The 27649-nt window shown below is 43.5% G+C and overlaps 1 protein-coding gene across 10 annotated transcripts in view; it reads right to left on the reverse strand.

Moving 5' to 3' along the window:
* Unc-13 (unc-13) overlaps positions 1-27649 on the reverse strand; it is a 92260-nt gene that overhangs the window by 38097 nt on the left and 26514 nt on the right. For 9 of the 10 annotated variants that reach the window (XM_071708881.1, XM_071708880.1, XM_071708888.1 and 6 more), the window contains exons 3-5: positions 16232-22184; positions 3360-3403; positions 1890-1980 (exon numbers count right to left, since the gene is read on the reverse strand). In XM_071708881.1, coding sequence (XP_071564982.1) covers positions 1890-1980; positions 3360-3403; positions 16232-21697 — 5601 coding nt within the window. In that variant the 5' untranslated portion in view covers positions 21698-22184. The remainder of the gene's footprint in view (positions 1-1889; positions 1981-3359; positions 3404-16231; positions 22185-27649) is intronic. The other variant, XM_071708885.1, reaches the window with a different exon arrangement.

Consider the following 27649-nt stretch of genomic DNA (forward strand, 5'->3'; position numbering starts at 1 on the left):
TCTTTATTCCGCACACTGTTTATACGGCCAGCGGAATAAATCGTTGCGAATATATCGATGACTTATCTGAATTTCAAATCGCGAGTTTCCTAGTATTTTCGATCGACCGATTGAAGATAAAGGCACGAGTATATGAGCCGCATCAGCGAATTGCGAATTTAAAGTCTGCGGGAATGCTCTGATCGATTGCAGGCTTAATCATCATTGGCGCGATTATATTTGTTAAGTTTTGTTGAAATAATAATTGAAACCTCTCAGCCGTATTATTCATATTTGACGAATGGATAAATTTTATTTTATTCACTTGTTTATATTCACGGATATATTTAGGACATTAATGGATAGTGTAATTATCGGACTATGAAACGTAATGTCTTTTTTCTTTAGGAATTTCAGGGGAAAAAAGGGAATCACACGTGAGAGGAAATATTTCGTTAGATTTGCTCGTTGGCGCTTTGCGATGGCTTTTAGAAAAATTAGCGATTCGATTCGTCGCAGAAAACGACGGTAACACTGAAACGTAAAACACGCAATTAGGTCACGACGAGATACACGTTTGTTACGAACCGCATCGGAAGGATCTTCCGTATCGTCTTGAAATTTAAAGGGAAATGCCTTTCATGTCTTTTAATTCTTTTGCTTTCGTTTTACGGCAGATCCTCGGATGCGTCGTGCATGATACACAAAATTAGATCTCGCGACGAAGGTATTTTAAGTCATCGTCGTCGCCGTCGTCTCGCGAGATGGAAATGAAGTTAGAGAAGAAGCGATGGCTGTTTTGTAATCGAGAGAACGTAGCCGTTGCGTTTCCGCAGCCGTTGGATGACAAACTAATTAAGCTCGAGGTATATAACTTTCGGTTATAATTTTCCGCTGCGTTCACTAATATATTCATAAAAGAAGTTGACACAGAGGGAGAGAACACGAAGTTGGTCCTGGCGCAGCTTTTTCCTTGGAAACGCGGCAAGATAAATAGAACGCGAAGCGACGATGTTGCCCGTGGTCGTTGGGTATGTATCAGCAAGCGTATTAGCATAATCGACCACCGCACGTGCCGCCCGATTGATCGGTTGTCGAATATCGGTTCATATTTTATGTCACCAATTCGACCCTCGAACCGGCGCATCTCGCAAATGGATTTACCACGTTCGCCAATAATATCTCACCCCAGGTTTCCTCATGGCGGTTTATACGTATAAACTGGATACGTATAAATATATAAAATATTCCGTGGAAATAATCCTATCTAAAAAAGGCATGTTAATTTTTAAAAATTCCCGTGTCTGTACCGCATCGGGGAACTTTTACGGTTATAATTTATACGCTGTCGTTCGGTGGGCTCGATCACGTATTTCGCGTGGGCATCGCCAACAGTGTGCACACGCTGCACACATCCGCGGTAATTAATTCTATAGCTCTGTTTCAGTCTGCCGGCGCAAACGCAGAACACAGACTCGCAAAGCGTACCAAAGGGGCCACGCGTAAAAATTCTAAAATCTCCAGCGCGTATCAAGAGATAGCCTCGAGCTAGTTGGGCGAATTAATTAAACTCAGCTGGCCGCATAATCGGCCACGGAGATCGAGAGAGGTCAAATCCGGTGCTGTGCTGCGCGGAAGTGGAGAAGAATGCGTTTTTTAGCTACATTAGAAATAGATCTCAACGACCACGGTCAAAGAGAACGACGACGATGACGACGACATCGATAACGACGGCGACAACAACGAGAACGTTTCGTCGGATCGGATAATTATTTCCGACGAATATATATGTATGGACACGGTCCAGGCAATGTACATATATGTATGTGTGTACACGGTGTACTTATACATATGTATAGATATCGCGGAGACAATGACGGCACGGTGTTAATGGGCAATCGGCTACCTACCAGCTCGGAAACCAATGGTATCGACTTCCGGCGCGGTCGAATGTCCGGCATGCTGTCGATGGTGCTGTAGAAGGGATTGTCGCCTGGATGTCTGGAACAGAAAAGATTTCGGAAGCTGCATCAGCACGAGTCTGAGATTGCGTCCATCTCCTGCTTGAACGGTTTGTGCTAATCTTGCAGTTTTATATATATATTTAGTTTTATATATTTTTTAATCGTTATTATTAATTAATACTTATAATCGTGCTATTAGTACTTATTATGAGATTATATTTGTTCGAACTATGTTCTGCAAGTATAATTTTTGAATATGAATATAATGAGTTTTATAAAAAATTAAATTTCAAGAATCAATTGACAATTCAAATGTTTGAATAGTATAGATAAAAAAAGAAGTGAGCATCGACAAAGCGTTTGCAAGTTGAATCTAAGATCGATTCCATGTGGATTGGAAATGAACTGAACTTTCAAATCAAACTGCAGGTTTAAGTTAGCCATATAGTTCTAGTCGAGATCTCTTCGTGCAATTCAGAATGTTCGAAAATCTCCTGGAAGCACAATGGAAATTTCGTGCTCGTTAGAAAGTTTTTAGAAAATCCAAGTTTCCGTGAGTTTAAATCTTGTTCTTCACTGCATTATCGTAAGAATAAAATTATATTTGGAATTTTTCATCGAGTTTCACGCGGTTTTTTTATTCCTGACAAATTATTTATAAGTTTATCTCGAGAAATATCGTGATAAAATGTACGAAATAGGATAAGCCGTAAACTTATTTGACATCAACTTAACGATACATTTTATAAAAATAAATCTGATTTTGCAAGAACTCATTAAAAATGACACGTTAAGTATCTGTCCGATATAATAATAATCTATAAAATATAGGTAACGCTGTTACAAAGATCTCGATTTTTAGAAAAATGACACAGCAAAAGTATAGCGAGCATCTGGGTTTTCCTGAGATCTAAGAGCCACTTACGTGATTCATTTTTTTTATATGTCGAATAATGACACCGTGAAATACATTACCACTCATGCGATTCAAAATGGAAATTTATTGGAAATACTGATGTGTAACCGTGAATTAAAAAAAATTTTATCAATGTGTTCATATCCCATCTTCCATTTGACACATAAAAATGATTGACATGTGTTGAATCATCCCTCAAGAAAATCGATATAGATATTTCTCCGTTTTTTAATGTACAAAATTTATTTTTCATACTTCATATTTGATTAAATAAAAATGATGCGGTGAGGAAAAGGAATTACATATACATATATAAATTGCATATATTATATAATATTATTATGTGGGTTAAGATACCAACAATGACACGGTTTTAAAACTGCAGCGATGCTTCGCAGATAAATATGAAATCTGTATGCATTTCAAATTGAAATTGATGCGGTACGAGTATAATTATAGGATTAAAAGCTTAATTGAGGAAATGACGGAAATGTACTCACCCGTTCGCTCGTCCACCGGATTCGCCGCCCGGTCCGCTGCCGTTCTAACAAACAAAAAAACAAGTTTATTAAAAACAAGCTCGGTAACAGTTGAAAAAATGAAATGGAGAGCGCGCAATGCCGATCTCGTGAACGCAATATGTGGCGCAGGGTCATTTTTTTTTTCATTTTCGCATAATTACAGTCTTAGATAAAGGACGCGCGGCCACGGAATGACGCGAGCAAGAATAACGATGATACGAGGCGCGATCGATTTTGGAAATTCTCATTCTCTCCGCGCTCAAAGCGACAGATATTCTACAATAATAACTGCTCGGCTACGGTTGGATATTACAATACCGCAAGATGAATTGCTCTCTTTGATTTCCGTGGCCGCGCGCGCGCACGCACAATGCTCTGTCTCGTTCTGAATCGTTTTGTCATCTAAGGGAGAAATTACGAATGGAGGAAAATGAGATGGACACAGAGGAAATCGCTGGATGACCTGGGGAAACATTATGAAATAGCTGCGTCGATCGGTAGAATAGAGGAAAGGGAGAGGGCTATCGTTCGCGCATGATTTTGAAAAACCTCCGTCCCTCCGGTTGCGGAGAGTCGACTTCTTCACCCTCCCTTTCTTCTCCCGACCGCTTGATTTAGATTCAGGACTTCCTTCACCCGGTACCACTGGGGTCGCTTCGTCCGTCTTCGCACTCGCAGCTGCATTTTCCTCCTCGCCCATCTATTGTTCCTCGCATCGCAAATCTCTCCGTCGATTGCATCGATGTAAACGTACTCTCTGTCTCTGCCTCTGCCTCTCTCTCTCTCACACACAATCCAACTGCGAACCACCACCTTCCGTTTAATCCCTTTCTCGTTCGTCCGACAGGTCGAACCCATTCTCGTCTCGCTTGTCGCCATTAATCAACCTTCGGCCCGCCGGTGACCTCGAAGAAGCACCGGCATTTTGTCGTCTGTCAGCTGGTCGGGATTCATGGTTCGATCGTTCGTACGGTGGACTCGCGATAAATTCTGTTGGTCCGAGTTTTCGTGCCTTTACTAGTCCCGAGGTCCTGATCCTCCTCCATACTGGTCCTCTTCGCATCAGGCTCCTCTCGGTCTTAACTGTGGTTCCCATCATAGTGACGATTTTTCTCAATAAGGATTCGGCTCTCCGAGTCGCGAAAATCTCGAGGACTAATCGATACCTGCCGCCGAAGAGAAAGGGATATATATATGTGTATCAGCAACTGACATGTTGGATGCTGTTCACGCTTCTTTCATTTTCTCGAGCATCTGTCCTTCCCTCTTCCTCCCTCCTTCGTTTTTGCTCTCCTGCGCTCTTCGCGTACTAACCCACGTTCGCTCGGCCGCGCGATGAAATGGAAGTTTCGGAGATAGAGTGTGTAACAGCCCGTATAAATATAATATCACGTACAATACGTCGTAAATTCTGTCACGATAGAGATATAATATAAACTTATCGATAGCATAACAAGTGTAATAAGTATTTAGAGTTAGAGCCGCAGGTATTTCGTCCCTTAACGCTGTCTCTTTCTCCCCCACTCTCTCTCGCTACTTCCGCACTCAGTTTCTCTTCTTCATTCTCTCAAATTACAATTTCTCACTCACGTATTTGTCGCTCTTTCACTCTTTTTCTCCCACTCTATCGCTCGCTCTCGTTCTCTCTTTCTTTCAAAAACAGTTTCGCGGAAAGGGGTTCTTTTTTTCTCTGATCGCTTAAAAAGCTTAGATAACATTGGAGCATAATATTCGTTTCATTTTCACGTTTAATCACGAAATGGTGGCCTTTGAGAGCGTCTCGTTAGAGAGAATGCGCAAATAAAGCATGAAGCGTTAATTCTCATTATCGCAATGCGCTCATATTGTGAATTTGCATTCGTAACGAATTCGTTGGATGAGAACGTTTTAATTGACAGTAAGGATTACGTTTGGATCGAAAAAAAAAATAATTCAAAAATGCTGCGGCAGAAGCGTCATACAATAGTACGACATAAAAATGAAAGAATAATCATGTAGTAAAATTTCGTATGAAAGAGGTCACGCAAATAATCTCTATCATCTCACGAAGCGGGAATCGGTTTCGTCGGTGGTCCGAAAATTCACGCTGCACATTTGTAGCGTAAAATGACATTTTCTGCCAGCGAAACGATACGCAGATTAATTATTCATAATGTATATGGAATTTCGCTGCACAACGGCTAATTAGACCTGGTCGACTCATAAATTTTCGCCCCGTAGCGAAATTAGATGCGACATTTCCGATGTTACGTGACATAATTTTTGTCAACACGCGGATATTTGCGCGGTATCGGAATTAATTTATTTATTCCCGATAGACTCGGTGACAGTCGATAAATAATACGGGATGAAAATGTAGATAATACTTGGAGACACGCTCAAAGGCAAGGAAACATACGTACAACTCAATAGTAGATATATATCTATACAGAATATAGTATCGCTTCGCGAATATAATTCTGGCAAGCGTTTACACACAATTAACAACAAAAACCTAACCGCGTATGTAATTGTGTCTGTATGTGTATCTGCATCTGTGTTATCTCATTACTCTCTAACAAGTTTTTCCTTTATCTATTAGGCCTTAACAATGTATTTTGCTTTAATTCGCTTAGACACTAGTCGTCAATTGACGGTGCTATTCGCTAAGTTGATAAGCCTTAAGAAACCTTCGCTGTACTACATCGATCGATGAAGGGGCGAGCACCTTCGCGCCCGCCCCTTCTGTTAATGATATGACATTTAATGAAACGATATCGGATGATATGCAGATGCGATTTTAAGGGGGCTGCCTGCTCGTCGAGACACTGTGATTTGCGAAATTGAAACGTCAGGGGCAACGTAGTTATGTCGAATGATTCTTTCAGTTTTCAGTAGACTGCATGACGTCGAGTATCTCGACAGCCATCGGCTGAAAGCCAGATCGCACTATTTTCACGAGCAAACTGTTCTTCTTGGCATCGAACTGGATCGGGGTCGCGGAAAAATTTATGCGAAACTTCGCCGTCGTCTCGTCTCGACGAGAAGACACACTCACGATAAAGCTCTCCGCTCTGTGCCCTGTATCCTGGGTTTTACCCGCGGCCAACGCGTGTACCTCACGAAAATATGTATGAAAGAGAAATTTCTTTTACGAATTTGCGCAAATTATTCCTACGTGTATGTCAACTGTATAGTCGGCAAATGAGATTGTTAGATATTACCAGTTCTATAATATTGCGGTAATTTCTCTCTCGTTTCACCCACTTATCACGTCGTCTATTAATTAGGAAACTCATTATAGAGATACTCTAGGAAAGATCAACATCTAATGCGTGTGATATGTAAATATGTAATACGTGGCGACATGTGTGATTTGCGCGATACGTAATACTTGCAAATATCACTTCGGCATAATATACGTAGTGGACGTGATGATTTGCGATGATAAAACGTCGGAATTTCGGCAGGCTTTGTAATTTTTGCAATTTAACGGGAATAAAATACGTCATGTGAGAAACGCGACCAGTTCATTTTCGCACACGTAAAGATTCCGATAATAGCTGGCGCGGCTCACTTACGAATTCAAGGGCAACGCTACGACGAGCCATTAGCCAACGAAAATACTTGAGCATGCAAAACTACGCTTTTATGCGACTCTCAAAGAGAGAGAAAACGTCGCGATTGGAAGTTGATTGTACAGTCGCGTTGCGTATAAAAGTTACGAGTCATTGGAATAGATTTCCCGTGGGTCCCCATATTCGGGAAATAAATGGATCCGATTGTCACATATGTACGAAAGTGCGCGCATGTCGGTGATTAATGGAAATGGAAATGGGGCAAGCTACAAGGGAAAGCTAATACACCCCTAGGAAGAAGGCTGGTCCAGGAAACGTCCATATACCGTTTACGTATGCATGCGATGTGCACGTGCTTTTGCATAAAAGCCAATTCTGCACTGTGTCCCGGTACCCCCATCAACCTGCTGAGTACGCGAACAAGTGCATACGCATAAAAAATATACTGTAAGCTGTAAAGTTTAGATTGAAACAATGGAGCTTTACGAAGACCGTCGAAATTCCGGATTCCTTACGATATGTATGAATACAGCCATTTTTATGAATATGTATGAATATGAATTATCAAGAGTGATTATAATAATGTTGATTTCGTTAGGGTATACAAGGTAATTATGAATGGACAAATAATTTTATACAATAGAAAATAACTCTAATAGACCGGATTTTCCTGAAAGTTCTGCACGTGAATTTCGAAGGATTAACGATAATCTCGATAAATTAATTGAATTAATCGATTCCTCGTGAGGTGATACGCGAGTAAATTCCCGTAAGTGTTTCGACGTCAGTCGAAAACTGGAAATGGCCGCAGGTAACCAGAGGCATTTCGCCCGGTGTGTCTATGTACCTAACGTGTGTATATGTGTAACCCTGGTGGTATAACATGGACACCGTGTACGTGTAAGGTATGCATATGCGATTTCTGCGAATGATATGTCGAGCTGTATGTGTGACGATAATAGCATGGTGTGCGCCTAACTGTGCTAGCGGCCAAGTTGTAGACCCGCGCTGCGTGGCAACCTAATCCCACGTTCGCCTAATCATCCCACAGCTCACCGCGATTTATTTTAAACTTCCGCTTCCGCACGTGGATACGTATTACGTATACGTAGTAATACCCAATTCGCCCGTCGTAAATTATCATTATAGTCCGTATCCGTTGCGTCGCGAGCACCTTTATTGTTGCACCAATAATCTTAATTATAACGGGATATGTATCTGGGATACCCTCTCTCTCTTGAAATCGCCTCTGTAAATAGGGCGGCGTTGTCTGAACACATGTAAGAACACACAGAAATATATTCCGCGTAAGAGAAAAGAAAGAAACTAGAAAGACCATCTTATGTGTTAATTTCGGGTCGTAAAAAGTCTTTTTACACGCTCAACAATTTGTTGGCGTATATTATACATCGAGTCTGCATAATCGTTGCAGACGATGTTGCGCAACATTCGAAAGACACTGGTATCCGTGTCTGCGTGACACGACACCCTTTGTGCCTCCCTCTTGCGTCATGCGTTTAATGTTCCGTGTAATTTTGATGTGTCTGCATTAACACTGTGGATTCGAGATAATTATTCACGAACGGTTGCCCGCAATGAATTGCAAGATGGCAATAAATGAGGAGTACGATTAGTCGTCAGACGTGATTCTAGGTGCTCTCCTGAAGCCAGACGCCATCAAGAGTTGTTGGGAGATGAGCCAGAAGTAATCTGTGTGACTGGCGAATTAATTTGAGAGTTCTGTGGGGGTGAATTGAGTCCCAGTCTGTTTATATATATCTCTCTACCTTCCTAATATCTTTCGGATAAAATAAATTTTTTTATTGCCGAGCAAGTGGAGGTGAATTTTTATTACGGTGCTTTTATTACGAATTGCCTCCTCAAGTTTCTGTACAATATCAAATCCGATATTTTCATAATGTGTCGTAAAATTTCCCGTATATTTCTTTATAGTTTTGGATCCTTTTGTCGTGCACGCGATATATCAGTGCTGAACTTCCCCATTCGGCATGACTAATGGATTAACTAAGTTGAATGCACCAAAGGCGTAACGCGCATGCAACTTTCAGCACGGAGTAACTTGCAGTTATGGAGATGCTGAATGCGTGACAGTTGCTCGTGATCTTATTACGCTCCCTCCGCAGTGAGGGAAGATATTGGATGAATCACGGCAAGACCGAGACACGTCAAGGGGATATTTGTTAATGTCGTTCAATTGCACTCGCAATTTGTATCTCTTTGACATTTCTCTAGAGACACGCGAAAGAAAATGCGTCGCCTTTCGCTTTTGCCCGTGTTATATATACGTTCCATCGTTCTTCACGCTCTTCACGAGATATATTCCGCAAAATTACCGCCCTTACAGGCCACGCATTTATTTTCTTAAAGACTAACCCAGATGTGACCCTCTCGGCATACATCACGACATTTTTTACTCTATTTCACGACTACGTATCTATTACCGTGGCGACAAAATAGTTTTCTTCCCACGCGAAGGACACCGTTAGAATGTTTCACCGGACGTGAAACTTCTCCTTGAACCTTTGCCCGGCATAGAAGTGTCTTTCTATAAAATTGCCATTAATGGATCTTAATTGTATCCTAACAAACTTCGTTATATTTTACTAGCTGCGAGCAAACTTTTACGTTATTAAATATAAAATAAATCTACCGGGGTATAAGTATCAAATTGCTCTTTTACCTCCCGGCTCGAGAACTTTCAGAAAATGATATGCGTCATACTTACCTGACAGTTTTTAAAAGAATTATCTTAAAATTGAACGTCGTGCGCGCGCAAGCGGGACATTGGATTCATGTAATCGATCATTCTATTATCTCGGCTAGTTCCTGTAACGGATCGTACTGGGTCGCGCTGTCGATATATCGAAAAAAATGGCAAGTTTGCGCCTGCCTGGATTGCCAGACAGATCAATTAAAATTAATCCACGCTGCCAATTGCATAGCGCGAAAATACAGAAAAATGTGAGGAATTGCGGATAAAAAAAAATGAATCAGAAATTATAACAAAACACAGGAAAATTGAATAACGTTTTGTGTCGCGCGTTAGCTCCGTCGCAAAAAATAATTTTTCGGAAACGAGAATTTTCCTCGAGATTTAGTCATTGCGTTTCATTGCGTTATAGTCTGACGTCTGACGACTAATCTCCATTGTCTCCAATTTTCGTGCAATGTTATTAAAAATGTTTCTTTTTAACGTTACCTCTAACGGCAGTCCCGTTGGACATTAAAAGAAAACGAAAAGGACCATTTTAGAGTGTGAGCTTGTGAGATGCTATGAGCTACGTTTGTTTCCCCACTTCTATTTCCCATTGTCTCGAATTATCACACGAAAACTTATACGCTACGTTTTTTTTTCGCGCCTGCCCCGCTGAAAAAACACGACTAAACATTTTGTTATAGTATTAATTGACACAAATCTACCGCGTAGGCTAGTAATATATATGTATATGCCTTCATGTATATATTTATATGCGTAAATTAGGCGGGTGTGAGACGTGTACGTGAGAGATGTATAGCGAAGAATTATGATGATATCTTTGGTATATGAGACGTGAAGTGTCTGAGAGAGCCAAGAAAAAATCGGCCTGGCGCACCATGCTCGAGCAATAACTCGACGAGAAGACGATTACGAGCGTGTATTAGACACTTATAGTGGTACCACGACAGTATACATATACAATTATTAATGACCATTACTAGGCGTCTAGTATATACTTATCTCGACGCGGACGCGGTAGTATTCGCTCCTTTCGCATTACGCTCATATAAAAGTGAGAAACGGTAGAGAATTGGTCTTGTCGTATATTGGCCTCGTATCGCTGCCGATCCCTTCGGGAGAACTCGCGACTCGACTGACGCGAAAACTCGACGCGTCGGTATTCGATCGGCCCTTTTGTTCATCAACAACTTGAGGCGGATAATACTTGCGGCGCGGTAATTGATTTATGCGCGAGCACGAATCCGACTGCCGTTGCGTCAGTCGAGTCGTTCGTTTATCTCGAAGACGATTCACGGAACGTCGTGGAGCCAGCCGCTCGATTTTCCTTCCTCGGAGACACGCTCCGCTCGGCACAGCTCGTCCAATTAAAATCATTTGCATCGACGGATCATTCAATTAAAAAAGTATTTCACTCTCGCTCCTTGGGTGCTCCTCTCTTTTCCTTTTTCTCGCTCTTCTCAACGTGATTTTACGCCGTCTCTCAAGTCAGACCGTCGCAATTTGCGGAAGCCCGAATAAACGTTAATAAAACGTGATAAATAGGAATTTCATTGAAATGTTTGTTGGCGCGGACTACGTGCCGACAGTTTTCAACGGGTGACTTATGCGGCGAACGCCGGGAAAGTAAGGAATGGAGATTTGTAAAACTGTACAAAGAAGGGAGGGATCTCTCGTTTGTCTCGCAATCGGCTCTTTGATTAAATAATTAGAGCTTGTGGCGAGTTAAATGGCGGATTTACGAGGAAGAATTTTAAATAGACGTGAGAAGAATAGGGACAGCTTTCAACCACAATGTTCTTTAACGTTGTAAAAGCATTACGTTATTTTGTGATGACCCGTACAAACGCAATGCCCGCGAAACAACTTGCTAATATGCGTGCGTCAGCAGTGGCCATTAATTAGCAGCCTGACATCCTTCCTAGTTGTTGATAGAAGCTAGGGTGATTAAGGAAGCTGCATAATGGACGCGCGTTGTGCGAAACAACGGCTTGTCCTTGCGGTATGTTAAATGTAGATAATGCTGTACAAACAAGTGAGATTTTTTGTAATATTTTTTCGCGACGTAAATTCGGCGAATTGCAGCAAGCCATTTAAACTCTCTTTCAAATCTCTTCGTGTAAGTATCCGCGCTATATCTTTAACGAAGTAGTGAAAGAAGAGCGCACCATTTTTTACATAAAACTCGGTTTTATGTCGAACTTACCGTTTTCTTAACATGTTGTAATTAACAAGCGACACATTTCCTTCAATTTCTGCCGGTAAATGGTAGGATTTGCGTTAGGTTTTACCGCCTCGTTAAAAATGTTCATCCACCGGCGGCAAAATAATCGGACCGTGAATTATAAATGAATTAACATGTGAAAAAATTACAATTTCTTTATGGAAGAAAAACGGTAGAAAGAGAAAGAAAGTGTGTGTGTTTCTCGCTACGCAGCGAGTTAATTATAATTGGTCTCCACATGCACAGGAAGTAAATGCAATTACTGAATGCGAATATGAAATTTTTCCTTTAACGACTCGCTTACGGAAGGACTTGGAACTATTATTTTAGCTCTTTCCTATATAAAAGATGGATTCGAGAAATTTTTAAATAATTTTATATTTAGATTACATATATTTATATATAAGTATAAATTTATATAATAATATATATAATAATATATATAATAATTATATATAAATATAAATTTATATATATTTATATAAATAATATATATTTATATTTATATTATATTCTTTCTCAAAGAGGGCACCTATTAAGATGAGCGAAAGTGAAATTTTTGATGCAATTGCGAAGTTTGCTTGCCCCTTTATTCTTATCATAATCAGCGTGCAAGGCTCAACGACATATAATTTCGAAAGAGTTGCCAGTTTCTTATCACTTATCCATGACGGATTATCTCAGAGGTATTCCTCCGTTCTTAATGCGCCTTTTTCGTTTCATCATTCTCTCTTAGGACAGCACTTCCACAATCTTATTATTTTTCAGTATTATTGACTCTTGCACCGGCGACGCCGGTTTCGGTACCTTCTCGATGCTATCCGCTTTAAGAAATAATGTGCAAAATTTGTGGTTTCTCTAAAGGTAAAACTTTGTTACATAAAGTATCCCAAAATAATTCTTCGTAGTTTAGCAAAAGTTTTTAGTAACCCGAACTCTGTGTGAATTTTACGAACGTCGCTGGCAACTTTGACAATGCTCGCGACATACATCTTTACATACGCTTTCGTATAAATTTTGCATTTTCGTTCTTCTCTCGATACTCTTTTCTTAGTAATTCCTCTTATTCTTGTCCGATAAATGTGTCAGTATCGAAACCAGCGTCTCTACACATTTTCTTCGAACACCAGGTACTGCCCCAGTCACCTAATTCTAACACAACACATCGAGAATTACGCATGATAATATTCCCTAGCTTAAGTACAGTACTATACGTCTGCAAGTCTTTAGATACGGAAGCATATGTATCGGACGTGGATGTATGTGTGTGGTGTGTGTGTGTGTGTGTCTCTCGCACGCGTACCAACGTAGTTCATTCACTCGATTATTGCGAAACAGTTTCTATGCAAGTCGAACAACTGTCGGTGTATACGCAATGCGATCGATCGTACGGAGTAGTATATGCACGTCTGTTAACAAGAACAAGAAAAATGCTTATTTCTGCAAGCTATCAATCGGTTGTAATAATACCTCCCTGTCGTTTGTATGCACCTTCCACTTAATTATCGAGATATAAATTCGTGTGTTCCGAGACTTAATAGAAACTAAATGCAATTTCCATTAAAATAACGCTGTTTTATTGTTTAAATTATTTATAATTCACTATCGCGACTTGACGTGTAACAACACAAATTTCGAAGTCAGGTTGTTAAGTCAATACAGCTCGTTCGGTGTATACAAACGACACGTTACCGTCACGATATAGTTTTATTACTCTACCATGGTATAATGTATAATAATTATTACTACACGACGTACAACAACGATCATTAGTCTTGTCGTTTTCCACCTTATCGTAGCTGCACCGCGACGTACTGACGACAGTTAGAAAAATTTTGCGCACGCACCGTATATACACGGCGAATTTTTTCTCTGGCGTAACACGCGCGTTTTTCGCGTCACGTTCTTTCACGGATGTACATATCTGGCTGCGGTCGGCATAAAGATCATCGGAGGGACTCGTCGAATTTTATTTTATTTTTTAAGGAGACGCTCCTGTCTCGGAAGGAAATCCACGGGAGACGAACCCCCGTCGTTGGCTCGCTTCGCGATGGAACGTGTAGAAAAGGTAAGAAGTACAAGCTGCGGAGATATTGTCGGCGTAATACTGTCTCTCACACGACGGCGCGAGTTACGAGGTACGCGAGGTATCGATTTTTCTGCATTCACGCGCGATTGAATGGGATGTATCGCCCCGCGGAATATATCGTTGCACTAAACGTGTGCGTCACCCTGAATGGCATTAATATCGGGGGCAACGATAAGCGTCGTCGATTTTGGAAGTCCCTGTATTGTACGACGGATACCCAAGGCGTCTGTCAACCGGTTATCGTTATCGATCGCGATCGATAGCGCGATCTACTTAACTTGAGCCGTCGTTTACGTAAAAAAAAAAAAAACGCGACGTTAAGTAAAAATTGCCTCGGGCAAATCGTCCTTGCTGATCGGAAACGTTGCAAAATTGACTCTAGATACTTCGATTTCGCGTGGGTGATAGGAAGATGTGTGAGTGTAACAGTGGCGGATATATGGATGCAATATTCTATGATGTCAGGAACTAAGAATTCGGTATTCGCAGTTTGATCTTATACCCAAGGCCGCGTATCGAGCGCGACCTTAAAATGCTATACGGATTTATAGTCGCGAGTTAAAGCTCGCGATCGCCTTACGTCGCGAATCGTAAATCTATACGTATAGGATTTCGAGAAGATCGCACACGTGGGACACAATCCCGAGTATAAGATTCGACTATGAATATCGCAAAAGGAATGATCTTCCGTATATACCGCGTGTTTATTGTCCACGCGTCAAAAAACCGTGCGAAAAGTCCATTTAGCAGCGACTATAGTCGCTGCTGGATCTCTCGCGCGTTTCTCTCACTCGTCTCGAACGATTCGTCGCGCTAATAGCCGCGCTTTTAAAAACCCGTTGTGTTTCTCGCGAATTCTTGCGGCGCCACTACTTCTAGGCACGTATCATGCGCCTTTTATCGCAGCGTGCTCTTTGTACCTAGATCGCAGAAACGCCGGTCCATTCGCCGGCGCAATTTCCACTCCGGGTCGTTTTCTTCTCTCTCTCTTATATAGCATGATGAACGGCTCGCGTGTTCGCGAGTGTTTCCGGTATGTTTACAGGCGTTTACGGGAGCGATGGATTTCGATGTTTTACGATTTTTCCGCAGTGTCTGCGCGACGTACGTTCTTATCGCTATAATGTGACTTATCATTATGCCCTCTGCGATTCTCAGGTAACGTTCGACGCGAACAATGGCGCTTGTACTTGACGCAATCGTGACAATTTTTGACAATGAGACATGCGAGAAAAATTAAAGAATGATAAGGACTAGGTGAACGATAAAAATAAGATAAGAATAATTTGACGACGCGAAATACTTGTCTGAACAATTATATCGCATTTTTTTTTTCGCAGGCATATTTTCACAACACTTGTCCGCGTCGCTCAGACACAGCGGTAGTTTCTAACGATAATAGTTACTAGCTTAAAGCGTATCTACGAATAAAGCACCATCTAAATTACGTCTAAAATGCTTATTAAATGAGCTTTCCGACGGCCACGCGTCGCCCGCGTGGGATCTCAAGATCAATCATCGTCGATCACAATAAATCAATCGCTACCGAAGCGGCGTTTCCTCGCCCCTTAGAAATATTGCTTTATCAAGCGTTAGTGGTGTTACACTTAAATTGACTAGTACCGTTTGTAACATGTATCTCACACAACCATCTCAGAGGTTCTCGGTCTCCCTTAACAACCTTAGTGAAAGAGAGCGAGCAAAATTGTCGTCGCTCTCTTTGACGGCAAAGCTTGACTTCCTTTCGGTGTCGCGCGCAACGTTGATTGAGTATACGTGTCACTTGGTGACACGGTCTTAACTTTAAAACGCCAAATATTGTTAAATTCGCAATACTTCACCCATTTTACAGTCAGTCGACGTACCCGCGTACTCGATATTCGAGAGATCTATACCGTGCCGTATAATGAATTCGAAGCACGCGGGAAATCAATCGTCGAGAATTTTACGTCAGTTGCCAAAACGATCAAGGTGCTAAAGCGCTGACGATGGTGAAGAGATAAAGGGGCCCTTTTTCCGGGATGCTCGAGTACCGTCTCGTTTGAGATAAATCGAATTCGGACTTGACAATAATTGGATATCCGTATCGAGATGTCCAATAAAAAGCGTTAGAATATCATATAGGTAGCCGATCGCAAAAATGCGCGAAACGTGATAAAAACGATTTCACTATTTTACCCAACCCCCGAATCTCGAGTACGCTTTACAGAAGTTTTCGTGTCCTCACTTGATCATGATACTCACTGCCGTGGGTCCCTGAGAGATAGTGTTCTCCTTAGAGGCCTCTTCGACCTCCTTGAGCTTCTCCTCGGCCTTACGTTCCTTCAAGGCCTTGAGCAGCTTCCACTTGGACCCGGGTGGGCCAGGACTCACCTGGCCCTCCTTCAATGTCGTGTCCGAGCTTCCGCAGGACGAGGAGTCGATCTTGATCTTCGGTAGACTCAAGGTCGCCGTGGTAGCTGTCTCGGCGCTACCGGCTCCATCGCGCTCGAGGCCTTCAAGGACAGTGCTTTCAGAATCCCAAGCTCCCGGGATGCTGACCGACACTTCGCTAGGTGGTACACTTACGCTACCTTCGCGGGATAAGGAATCCGAGCCCTGCGGCATCTTCTCGCTGTGACGTAGCGTCGAACCGTTGGAGCTTCGTCGCGATTGTTGCTCTTCGAGATCCTTCGGCAGCTCCTCTTCGTCTTCCTCGTCCATCGATTGTCCGGGGCTGTCTGGACCGGATGTTTCGCCGGAGGAACCCTCCTCCGTGGGTGGTGGTAGTGGAGGCTTCTCCTTTTTGGCTTCTAGCTCGTGCGCCCACGTATGATAATCGGTCACCCTGGCGAACACAGATTCCACACTTTCCGCGGACTTCCGTTTGGGTATAGGCTTCTCGTCGCGATACCTGCTGTCGTTCTCTTCGAAGCGATGTTCCTTAATGACCGTACCGTTCATCCTGCTTCGTGATTCTTCTCTACCCTCCTTTCTCTGATCTTTCGGTTTTGTGACGGCTTTGAGCTTAAGCTCCTTCAGCACGAACGACATCTTTTCTTTTACCGTTTCGTCTGGCTGGTAAACCTCGTCTTCGGGTTCCTCGATCAGTGCTTCTGTCATTTCCATCTCGGACTGTCTTTCCATCTCTTCGAGTTTTCTTAATTCGTAACAATACCATTCGTCTTCGGAATCGATAGAGTCCTCGGTGCTTTGCCGTCTTGATGAAACTCTTGACGTGCTTCTGTACGAATGAGTGCTGCGATTATCCTCGTCAGGTTCACCCGATCGCCCGGTCCAAGGAATCTCTAGAGATTGTTGATGGCGCGGTAAAAATCGAGTTCCTCCCATGGTATTGTAACCTCTTATGGACGCCGATGGGCTACCCTCCGACGGCGGGGCCTCTTCCGACAGACTGGTAACCAGTTCCGGTAGTTTTGCACTGCCAGACTTCTCGCTCTTCTCACTCTTTTCCGACATATCTTCCGGATACTCGAAACTCGTTTCCAAAGTCTGCGCCGAGCCCTCCTCGGCCGGCTTCTTTTCGTTGTTCTCGTCAGGCACCGATTGGTCATCGGATACCGTCGAAGATTGTCGTTGGCGATACTTGCCGAGCGCTCGTGACACAGCAAATTCCATGCTCGAGCCACCGATCAAAGTAACTGGAGGCAGTTTTGGCGCCTTCTCATTGGGTGCCTCATCCGAACTGCCTGTCGATCTCTTAATATCGCCGACGGTTTGGAAGATCGACGATCCGCCGGATCCCGAGCCAGTACTTTTTCCCGAAGCTTCTTCCTCGAGCAAAGCTGCCTGGTCGTTCGCGTCATGCTCGTTAACCTCGTTCTTTCTTTGATCCTTTTCTTTGATCTCTTTAGCCCACGTATCTTGAAGAGCCTGTTGGTGCAATTGCTCCTGATGCTGTTGAATCTGCTGTTGAAGCGCTTGCTGCTGCTGCTGAAGCGCCTGTTGTAGCTGTGCTTGCTGTTGTAGCTGTGCTTGCTGTTGTAGCTGCGCTTGCTGTTGTAGCTGTGCTTGCTGCTGTTGCATATATTCCTTTTGTTGCGCTTGAAGCTGTGCTTGCTGCTGCTGCGTCATTATCTGCTGCGGAGGCGGCTGCTTCCTTTTCGTGCTCGCAGTCTTTACTTTGGCGAAGAAAGGCGGTTCTTGAACGATGTCAGATATGACGCTGTCTTCATCCTCCGAGAGACCGCTTTGCCGACCACTGCTCCATTCCGTCTCGGACTGTTCCGGATCGGACAGAGATGCGGACTGATGACTGCGACGTTTGGCCTTCTGGAGAATGCCGGAGACCGTGGAAACCAACGTATGTTTTTTCTTTTTTCTAGCGGTCTGAGCTCTGCCCCGACCTCGGCCTATCATTTCAGCAGGCAATCTTGGCTGCTGACCGTCTTGCGGCACGTCCAGATCTTCTCTTCTGACACCACCTGGCAACGATTGACTTCTGTGACGTTTAGTGAGATGCAAATCAGGCAGCCAGTTACTCATGGAGCTCATCGCGTTCTTCAGCGAAGAGCCTCTCCTGACCTTCTTCGACAGCTTGCTAGTATCTACCTCGTGATCCTTCAAATTCGAGGCGATACTGATGTATCCGGATTGCGAGACTATCACACTCGAGGCGTCATAATACTCGCCCTGCTGCGTCTGTTGCTGTTCCATTCTTCCGGTCTCGTGATCCTGAATGTACTGATGCTCCCTTTGCCACTGTCTCTGATAACCGTCCGCGAGTTGCGCGCTCTCGGCACTGCTCAGTCGCTGGCTGTACGGCTGATACTGCTGTTGATAGGCTTGAGGATAATTCTGATTTGCGTAAATATGATGCTGCTGATACGCCGCATGCGCTTGATAGGCCGGTGGCTGGGGATACCTCCGGTCCGTGTACGGACTTTGAGCGTAGCTCCCGTCGGAAGTCAAGGATCTGATGCTGGAAGATGTCGAGTCGTGCGGTATCTGTTCCTCCATCGAGTTTAACCATGACGAGTTCTCGTTTGTCTCCGTACGTGGCAGATTAGTCGCGCTGGTCGGATAGTACGAGAGAGCGTCCGTGATGTTGCCGGTGGGAAACATCGTGCGATACATCGCCGCCTTGTATCCTTCGTGGTTCGTCATGCCGTCTGTGAAAGAGCTTCCGCGTATCGGTTTCTTTCCATGGGACATCATAGTGCCCGTCGTTTCCGCGTACTGAAGCGCGGCGTAATCCTGATAGTTGGTATATTGATCCATCGACTCGGCGGAGTAGTAAGCCGAGGTGGTAGTCTTGGGCCCGTAGCTCCCAGCACCGCTGGTATAGACGCTCGTAATGGCCTGCTGTCGATTACTACCGGCCACGGAGTAAATAGCCGGTTGCTCCGATCTGTAGACATAATCCGCGCTCGTATCGGAGGACGTCGAGCCATAATGTTGAAGGCTCTGCTGACGACTGCGCTTCTTGGGACTCTGACAGGTAGTAGTTACACCTGGAGCTGGCGGTGGCACAAAAGTATAGTCTTCTTTCGCTGGCGACTTGCTGGCGGTCGTATATGCCGACAAGTGATTCATCGTCGTTGTGTAAAGATGACCGGACGTAGTCGTCATGGCGCTCGCGAAGGCGTCTCTACCCTCGGGAGTGTCATAGAGTGGTTCCTGCGTGATAGCGGTGGTAGTAGTCGTTTCCGGAAGCGGTGGTATCGAGCTGGATGTTCTGGCGGGCTGCGTGCTAGATATGAGACTACTCGCGCGGGTGTGATCCACCGAATAAGAGGTCAGCATCTTAGCGATGGAGCTCTTCGGGGAACACGGTGACTTGTCTAAGCTGCTCCAACCGCTCATAGAGGACAGACCGGAATCGGATTTAGCTGTGACTATGTTAGCGGCACTGCCAGATTTACCCGCATGTTTCGGTGAAATTCGTGGTGATTTGGGCGAATGAGGAGTGCGGGGGCTGAGACGACCTTGCTCCATGGAGACTAATTTTTCCGCGTTTCGCAGGAAACTCGGGCTCTGAGACTCCTTCGCGTCCGATTCTCTTTGTTCTGCGCCGGACATGAGGAAGGACTCGGTGGTGTCTCGCGGCGCTGGTGGAGGTGGTGAGCTAGGCGATGGACTAGGCGGTGTACGACTTTCCTGGAATTCGAGATTGAGTCGGGCTGCGCTGCCAAAGTAACCGTCCTGTCTGGTGCGGAGACCCTGGACGCTGTGAACGCTGTGTACGCTGCCGGCCGACAAAGTGGGTGACGATACTTTGTCGGTGGTCGTGCTGTAAATGTTGGGCGAGGCGCAGGTGACGGCGGTCGCGAAACTTTCGGCCATCAGATCTGTCAGCTCCTTGTTCTCTGCGTATCCCTTCGCGAAGCTACCGACATCGATCGGCAACATCACGGGCTCCGGGCTCTTTTCTAGTATGGCCGATGTATATCCTAATCTAGGCGGGGTATAAGTAGTCGAAATAGAGTCTAAATTACTCCTGGACGTAGAGGTCAGTCTTGGCGATATAGATCTCGTTGTAAAGTCGCCATCGGTGGCCAATCCGCTGTCAGTACTGACTCTGGAGACCGATCTGCCGGTGGAGCTGGGACTTTTGGAGAAGGTCCAGCTGTCCACGTCGGTCTCCGCGTAGATCTTCCTCAGTTGTTCATCTATGCTACTCGCCTCCTCGGCCAGTTTCGTTTCGGCCTCGGACGCATATTGGTTTCGCTTCGGCGAGTCTATCAGTCTCGATTGCAATTCAATTAGATTTTGCGAATCCTTTTGCAACTTGCTGGTTAGCCTATCTATTTCGTGCAATTTTTCTAACGCCACCTGATCGAGGGAGCTGAGTCTCGAGAGTTGAGCGAGATCTTGCTCGCTGACGCACGGCGTGTTCCCTCTGTAGCTCTTGTAATCGGCCGCGCTGAACACCTCGCCCTCATCCTCGTCCGCCTCATCCTCCTTCTTCATTATAGAGGTTTGCACTTCCTCCTTGGTCGGTTGGCTGGACAGTTCTTCCAGTTCTTTTTCCTTCGGTATAGTCTTGTCGAAGATGCTGGGCTCGATCTCCTTCTTGCCGTTTATGTCCTCGTCTTCGGCCTCCTCCCAGATCATACCCAGCTGCGACGTCGGTCTCGACGTGTCGCCACAAATCAGATCTTCCCTATAGGCATTATTCAGGCTTCTGTAGAATGCCTCGTCGGGAATGTTGCCCTCTTCCTCAAGGGTCTCCAAAGTGTCCAAATTCCTGACATTCCTGTGCATGTCGGTGACCACAGCCGCGGCCGTTGTACTGTCCTGCGTGAGCCCGATCCTCGCCAGCTCCTGTTGAGCCAGTTTCTCCCGTAGCACAGTGGTCTCCTCGATGCTTATCGCAGCACCCAGACTCTTCGCTATCGCGTCTAGCTCGCCTACCGAGCCTTGCTGGTTGGCCAAAGTCTCCTCGACGATACTCACGTTATCGTGAGCGCCGCCGCTGGTATAAAACTCAATCAGCTGGCTGATAACGTTCTGCTGCTCGTACAGCAGGCCCTCCAGCTTCTCTAATCTTTCCCACATTTTTATGTACTCCTGGCTGAGAAGATCCAGCGCCCTCCACGCATACTTCAACTCGGTTTCAAGGATGTTCAGTCTCGTGCCTAGTCTCTCCATGTAGTCGCCTATAATGTAATCGATATTACCGTCGCCGGGCGCGGGGTAGCTTGACAGGACTGGCGAATGAGTCCTCGGACTGGTCGGTGCTGGACCGCCCAATTTTGTCGAATCCATATTTCAGCCTTATCTAGTCGCACTACGCGTCGCAAGTACTTTTTATAGTAATCCTCTTAATTTTTGTTTGTTTGTTATGCGTCTATGTTTCTATTTGACGATCCCTGAGGCGATTCATCGTCGAGGCTCGCTTCCAAATCAAGTCACATCCCCCCTTGTGGACCAAGAAGGAACATGAATTGCAGCTTGGCGAACCTCACGGAGGCCATCGAATTTTTGGTCGTTGCGTCGCGTTTCGTGATGATCTCCATGCTGGCTCGTTTCGAATTCTCACATTTCACACGTAGTCTAACTATGTCCTACGATTTCTTGTTCACTTTTACGTCTACATGTATCAAGTGTCTGTCTTCGCGTTCTACAGGCTACACTGCGTACACAAAGTTTGGAAGTCGTTGAGATGCAATCTTGATAGAACGCTCCGGATCGCGCAACTCTCTGCAAATGGCACTTTGTAACCAGTCTCGTACGTTCATGCCGCCGTTGTTATCTGCAAAATAGCAAAAGCCAACCCGTGCGGCTTGGTACAAGGGATATCGAATACCAAGTCAACACCGAGTATCAAGTCAACAGCTCCCATGGTGTTTGCATTATCTTGATAAACATTATCAACCGTGTATCAAGATAACATAGTTAGAAATACGTCGAGGCATTTGCTTCATATCCACGAGATAAAAAGATAAATATTTTATGTAGCCTAAAATTGTATTATTGAAATTAATCATCATAGGTTGACTATAAGTGTGTGCCGCTATCAAGATTTCTGTCTAATTGCGCCTCGTTGGCCTCATTCTAAACTTAATAGTGACGAGGCGAGACTCCGCTGTGAAATAGATCAAAATTCTGTCAAATATACGTGAACACTTAAATATTATATCGCGTGCTAAAAATCGATTGACCGTATAATTTATGAAATAAAGGATTTAAGAGAAATGCTTCATTTACACGTCATCTTATTGATCTAGTGTAATTCTACCCGGTGTCCTGCTGCGAGTTACATTCACGTATCGTTAGCAATGATCAAAATAACCATCACGACCCGAAAGCCTACCGATCGATCGTATCTAGATCCTGGATCCTCATAAACTGTCGACAAGTCAATTCTTTATTGCCGTTATTTTTAGATTTCGCGCAGCTATCGACATTTCTTTTTATACGCGTCTTTCCGTCACGATTTATCCCAGACAGTACAGCACGGACAAGATACTACTTTTTATGACGGCAATGAAATTACTATTCCGTAATAATGGGAAAACGTGTCGCTTAAAGCTACCCGAAATGATCGTGCAATCTCGAAAGTCGTTAACCTAATTTCGCGTGCATTATACAGGGCGTTGAAACAAAAAGACGCGTAGTTAAAAAAACCTTGAATTTTACGTTAAAAATTCCTAATAATTGACAAAAAGCAATATCATCGTAAATCGTCGATTTAAGTGATGTATCGTAATGTAAAATTTATTCGACCGCGCGACTGTCATTTTAATATATATTAAATCAAGAAATACCAGCTTAGAATAATGTATTCTGAACCTTTAACCTTTCTTCAATTGAAAAGTATTACAATGTTAACCCTGCGTGTCGACAAACGCCATAAAAATGACATGAGACGTAACTGTCGTGATTTAAAATATCGCGTGACACTTTACTTTGTTAAGATGAATTATCTCGGACTTCAAGATTCTAACAACGATCGTGGCTCGCTATTTACGATCGTATATCAAGCGGCACGTGCGTTTATCACCCGTGCCCTTTTTATATTTTACACTCGAGAATCTAGCTCCATCGTTTCACGTGCTGCTAGCTTCCTATCGGCTTCCTTCCGGTTAAACGAGCTGTCACGGGCCGCAGAAAAGAATACCGCCACGACGATATTGCGCTGGATGTATGTGTACCGCAGGCAGATTCCTCGCCGGGTCAAAATGGGCATTCATGAGTTGCATCACAAAAGGGGCGAACGGTTATATCGCCATTGCGGGAATTCAACTCGTGGAAGATTCCTCCCGCGTTCGCAAATATTTCCCCTCGCCGCGTTTCTTTGAATGTCGCGGCAGGCAGAAAATAAGATACGCCGTATATGTCTCGTTTTAATATATCGCTCCTTTGTAACGCGCCCTCCTGCACGCGCTACGTGCAGGATAACGGTACAAAATTATCGTCGTTAATCGCACAATTAATAGCTATTAATATGCAGCGGTTATTTACGTGACGGAGTATAGAGCGTTTCTTTATGGGCCAGTTATTTTTATTCTCGCTCATGCTGTCGCTCTACGTCTTTACGATATCAATTGCAGATAGCTGATGGCATGTAAACACAGTAAAGCCGAATGATTATCGATCTACTATCTATAAACTACGTATCAACTGGAATGTTTATTGTGCTATATCTCGTGTCACAGAGATTACTATTCGCGTAATATAGTGGGCGGTTAATTCTTACCGATAGTTCTACCGTAGACTTTATATTTTTCACGTCACAAGACGATCATTACTAACACGATAAGTGTCGTTCGATATCAACCGTCGTCGACGAAGTTGCTTCCTTCGGTGCTTTCTATTGTATATTCCCCGTGAGAGTGAGTGAAAAGTGAAATACGACGCGGCAGTAAAACGAATCTCCGTTTCCCAACTATTTCAGATTTTACTTTAAGCCGACTTAAGCTGCTTCGTAGTTAATTAAGAACGGAAGTCCGGTGGATTGGCGACGGAAAGTCTGTCGGAAATCGAGTATTTCGATGCAACAAGTCACGCCATGTATCGATTATCTGATGCCCGTTAAATAGATTTTATACGCAAAATCATCCCGATATGTAGATTGTTCTTATCGAAGATGAATATCATTGCAAAATTGATCGTAAATTGATACATTCGCTTGTACGATTGGATTTGTATCTTTTGTACCTTTTGAAGCTTCCACTGCATGGAAATTTTTTACTTTTAAAGAGGATTTTGATGGGCTCGCCTACAAAGTAGATAAAATGTCAGCGAGTGGCGAGGGTCAAAATTTATTATACTTTACACGTAAAAAGGATATTCTTCGGTCTATAGAAAATTTGTGAATTTTTCGAGCGTCTAATGTTTTTTTTTCCACAAATTTGGCTTACCTCATAAATCTCACAAAAATCCTTGTCCGCTTTTTTATACGAAAATCGTAGAAATTTATATGCTCTTATATTCTGTAAAATAGCGTAATGATTTATTTATGCTCCCACGGTGTACGGTATCGTAAGTAGTATTTTAGGGTGATTTGTAGAAGAGCTTACTTATATGCGACACGAAAAATTTCCAACGAAAAATAACGTAAAACGCTTTTAACCGGGTAAAACCCGGTTTCTCCCGTTAGAGAAAAACCATCGCTCGGCCGCTTCTGGATAGCGTAAAAGACCATAATCTTGTTAAAAGGGGGACCGAGATTAATTCACAACACGTCATGTATAGCGAAAAATGGGACAACCCTGCGGGATTTTGCAGTTTATCGCCGGAGATTTTCTTATATGTGCATCACATGTTTATGGAGAAAAATATCCCTTTGAAAATCGCGCGCACGGGACTCGAGAGGGAGGGAGAGAGAGAGAGAACATTCGAGCGCATCTAAGATAAGAAAGAAAACTAGTTGCTCGTGTAATTACTTGTATTGTCGTGAAACTTCGGGGAGTTGCCACTTGCGTGGCATGTCGCTATATGCAGTTTAATGCGATCATAAATTTTAATTTTCAATTTCATCGCGACATAGTTGCTGCTAAGGTACTTTCCCAGGTAGTTTTCCTCTCGAGATTTCCGTGACAAAAAAAAGAGCGTAAATTATTCTTGTAGTTTTCAAGATGGACACGAGAAAGACGTATCTGTAAAATCATACATTAATGTAGTTTTTGTTGAACCACTTTCTGCAACACATGCAATATGCAGTTCCACAAACGTTCCAGCAAGATGATCACGACATCGGAAACATTAACCTCATACAACGCGCAAAGAAACTATACTCTTTCTCCTTTATTGCAGTTTCGTCCCTAAGTACGATAGTTTGGAAGTAGAAAGAAGGAAAGTGCAATTTCTTTGAACGACATTAATTCTCGTTACCGTGAGTATTTGATACAATGTTCATGATGTTGCGTAATATTATATGTGTGCGTATGTTATATGTGTAGTATATGTGTCCTAATAAAAAATCAACAGATGCTTTGATATATAATTCGCGCAAAAATAAAAGAGAATAAATACGACTCTCGCGTATCTTTTTATTCTATCCTAAGAAGACCTATACATAGGTCGAAGGCTGCGCCGGAAATGGGATACGGGAGAGATACCGCTTAATCCCATCCTAGACGGGGAGAAAACGACTTCTCACAGATGGCAGGGTCAACTACGAAATTTATACGATGCTGTAGAAGTTAGTTTTTCGAGATAATGTCTCACGCAGATAGGCTAAATTTATCAAGCAACAGGTCTTTCTCTTTCTCGCTGTTATAGTATTATTAATTGTCATATAACCATTCTTGCGCGGCAGGAACCGCTCGGTAATTTTGCCGGGCCGGCGATCTTGCTGCGGCAAGACAAAAGAATTAATCTGCATTATTCCGTCGATGTGTAGCGAATATCGCGCTTAAATTGTCGTCGTCGTCGTCGTTCATTCGTGAATTTTCTGTTTAACAAAACCATCGCGTAAAGTTTCAAAATACGTTCATTGGCGAATAGAAACGCAATTTCGACGTAATACGAGACATTTAAAGTATAAGCCGAAAGACAATGGACACGATATTCAATTATATTTATTTCCATATTTAAGCTACAGTAAGCTTCTACGATATATTCTATTCACTGCGTGTAACGTCGCAACGGACTTTCATGTATTTAAACGTGATCAGAAATAAGATATTAGCATAATGAAATGTTGTTTATAGTTGTTTATTGTTATAAATTACTCTACAGTCCCAATAAAAGTAAAAACAAGCAATTGTTCCGTAAATGTTCTGCAAACGAGCCTGTGAATGTCCTATGCCATAAAGGCGTCATAAGGTATCTCTTTTATTAAATTTTAGGGGTTTGCCCGCGCATATTGTCGCACTACGGATTTACAAGATGCGTCATAACGTGCAATATATTGTGGTTACCCGGCACAATTCAGTTTATGTACCCGATAAACCGCGTGGTGGAAAAGGCATTATGGTCTTTGGAAACAACTCGCGTCGGTCTCGCCGCTATAGATACATGTATAGATATATGTATATCGATATCGTTCTTGCTCAAAGTTTACATAAACGACCCGTTATTGTAAAAAATGAATAACCAGCTGGAAACTATCGAAGAGCCAGCTGGGCCCGGTCAATAATTAATCCGAGTGAGCAACAAAATGCGCTGCACGGTGTCGTGTATTCGAAGATATTTATGCCCGTTTATAAATTGTAATGGCCTCGCCGAGTGCAACGTGGCCTGGTGTTTCATGGCATCTGAGGAGTATATCGTCGATAATCCCGGAATAGTCGTTCGCGTGTATTAGCGTTCGAAAATGTTCGAATTACGCGAAGATCGGGCCGTGCGAATCGCACTTTATCATACATTTGACGGGATTCAAGCGAAATTCACCCAGCGTGTCTTCATTATTGGAAATCGCGTCGAATTTCCTGCGATCGTATCTATTTCCGTTATCTCTATTTGTACCGTTATTGACATCCGTCCCGTTAATTGAACAGTCAATTTTTGAGAGGTTGATAATTCATGAGGTTTTTCAGCCTCTGACTTCATCGACGCGTTCGAGAATCAGTCTCTCTCTCGCTCTCTCTCTCTAAATTTTTAAGTTGGTTTCGCGCAAACCCAATAAAACGGGCATCGCCGTCCTCACGGACGCATAAAATACACCCGAGACCATTAGAAGCGGATTTACGTGGCTTCTTCTTCTTTCGCGAGATCTCATTTCTCAAAGAGGGGGTAAGAACTCCATGGTAAGATGGAATTGGATTTTGC

This window comes from Temnothorax nylanderi, unplaced genomic scaffold, assembly GCF_030848795.1.
Source record: "Temnothorax nylanderi isolate EJ_2023f unplaced genomic scaffold, tnyl_v1.0 TNYL_tig0072_pilon, whole genome shotgun sequence".
NCBI classification, from domain to species: Eukaryota; Metazoa; Arthropoda; class Insecta; order Hymenoptera; family Formicidae; genus Temnothorax; species Temnothorax nylanderi.